This window comes from Phytophthora parasitica (genome assembly GCF_000247585.1).
Source record: "Phytophthora parasitica INRA-310 unplaced genomic scaffold supercont2.2, whole genome shotgun sequence".
Lineage (NCBI taxonomy): Eukaryota > Oomycota > Peronosporomycetes > Peronosporales > Peronosporaceae > Phytophthora > Phytophthora nicotianae.
The window spans coordinates 2,798,847-2,801,014 of NW_008648988.1; the positions used below are offsets into that span (position 1 = coordinate 2,798,847).

General features: G+C 51.1%; 1 protein-coding gene across 1 annotated transcript in view; it reads right to left on the bottom strand.

Annotated features, from left to right (window-relative positions):
- Nucleotides 1-1,721: 1,721 nt before the first annotated feature.
- The window catches only part of PPTG_02950 (hypothetical protein), a gene marked incomplete at both ends in the record, with an annotated part of 2,271 nt that continues 1,824 nt past the window's right edge, over nucleotides 1,722-2,168 (bottom strand). Inside the window, one exon of the mRNA XM_008894284.1 lies at nucleotides 1,722-2,147. Coding sequence (XP_008892532.1) covers nucleotides 1,722-2,147 — 426 coding nt within the window. The remainder of the gene's footprint in view (nucleotides 2,148-2,168) is intronic.

Consider the following 2,168-nt stretch of genomic DNA (forward strand, 5'->3'; position numbering starts at 1 on the left):
CACCGCGGATGCGGTGTGGGCCCACAGGTGGATATCAGCACGCGCTCAGAGATACAAAGAACGGTTCCACATACTCGGCATCGACCTCTCCCGTGCTTTTGACACCGTCAACCGCGACAAACTCCTGTCCGTGCTCGAGGACATCATCGACGACGACGAATTTCGACTAGTCCGTCTGTTGCTACGACAAACGCAGCTTTCACTCCGACATGGCAAACACCTGCTCTCACCATTCGAGAGCAACACAGATACCCCTCAAGGCGACTCACTTTCCCCTGTTCTGTTTGTTGTTTATCTTGAAGCAGCACTAAGAGACCTCGCCAAACAACTCGACGTACCCCACGACGTACTCGCGGACATGATCGTGTACGCCGACGACGCCGACTTCATTTGCAGGAGTGCCAAAATCGCCACCCTGATTGAAATAGAGGCCCCAGCCATCCTGGCCAAATGGTCACTCCAGATGAATATCACGAAGACAGAGCACACTGTCATTCACCGCAGCCCGACAGCACACACCACTCGGATCGACCGCGCTAAACACGAAGACTGGCGCAACACACGGAAGTTAGGCTCTCTTCTCGGCGACTCAGAAGACGTCTCGCGGCGAAAAAACATCGCGACGGCAGCTCTGCATCGTATGTGGAAAGTCTGCCTTCGACCGTCAAAGACCTCGGAAGCGACACGAATCCGCCTCTATAGCTGCTATGTCCTGCCTATTCTGCTGTACAACTGCGGGACCTGGGCACTCACCCACTCCGAACTGCTTAGCCTTGAAGGGTTTCACCGTCAACAGCTACGCAAAGTGATCGGCATGGTATATCCCCGTAAGATTCCCAACGACAAGCTGTACGACCGAACCAAGGCGACCCCACTTCGATACTATCTCCTCCGCAGTCGCTGGAGAATATTCGGGCACATTCTTCGCAGACCAGCTGGCATACCCGCGTATCGCTTCATGTCAGCATACTTCAGCCCAAGCGTAGCTGGAAAATGGCGAGGCAGACAACGGCTCACGCTCCCGATGGTCCTTGATGCCCACCTCCAGACACTCTCTGCCGGTCACCGACTTCAACGTGCACCAGATCTCTACCTCCTACGTCTCTGCGCCCATGATCGTGCAGGGTGGAAGGACTTAACAGAGGCGCTAATTGCACACACACCGCTTGACGGACTCTGGCCGAGAGATGAGAGAATCGTAGAGTACGAGAGATAACCCGACGCATGCGGAAGTTGACCCACTACGGTGGCGAGACGGCTCGCGAAACGCGTTTACAATACAATGCAACACTAATTTTTTTTGTGAATGTGTGAAAGTAATTAACTAAGAAAAATAATAACATTTAGAAAAAGTATGGTTTTTTAAAAATCATAAGTAATTTGAAATTTCATTTTTAGAAAAGCTTTTTATATCTGAACAAAGCATTTCTACAGATAATTTCTTAGCTTGCCAGTGTAATAACGCTCAGCGTGTGGGCCTTGAAGACAAGCCCGTAGAAGCTGTTCCAGCAGCATCATGTTTATGTTAAGAATAATTCGAGTGAACCTATTCATGCGTGAATAGTTCTGGAACTTGCGGAGACCAATATCATTTAATTCGCGATCGTTCCTTGCGCGTCAATAAAAAAAAACATCGATTATGACTTTATTCTTACACTACAACACTACAACTTTTGTCATCTACTAAAACTACTGCATGTAGTAGGTCGATGCGAACACATTCACTTTTCGTTGATATGCACGTCACTCTCCGAGTACTGACACAGAGGCGGTGACGGGCCATTGCCCAGCATCTTCGGCTCGCCGTTGGCGTTGCCCTGAGACCACTGACACACCTTCACGCTCGCCTTGCTCGATTTAATCCAAATGTTCTTCAGCGTGGCCTGGTCGCCCCAGTTCTTGTTCACCGTCACGATGGAGTTGGTCGGGTTCACAATGTACGAGTTGGTCACCGACACCTTCTTAGGTCTGTCACCACACGTGCCGCACGAACGGTAGAGCTTACTGATGTCCTCACCGTAGAAGCCGTCGATCTTGACAGTGCCGTATCCGTTGTGTTGGATGACCTTGTCGTCGGCGTAGCGGGCACCGCAGTTAGTCACGGTGGACACGCTGGAAGCGGTGCCACCCTTGATACTGAGGGCGTCCTCGCACACGTCGTCCCACCA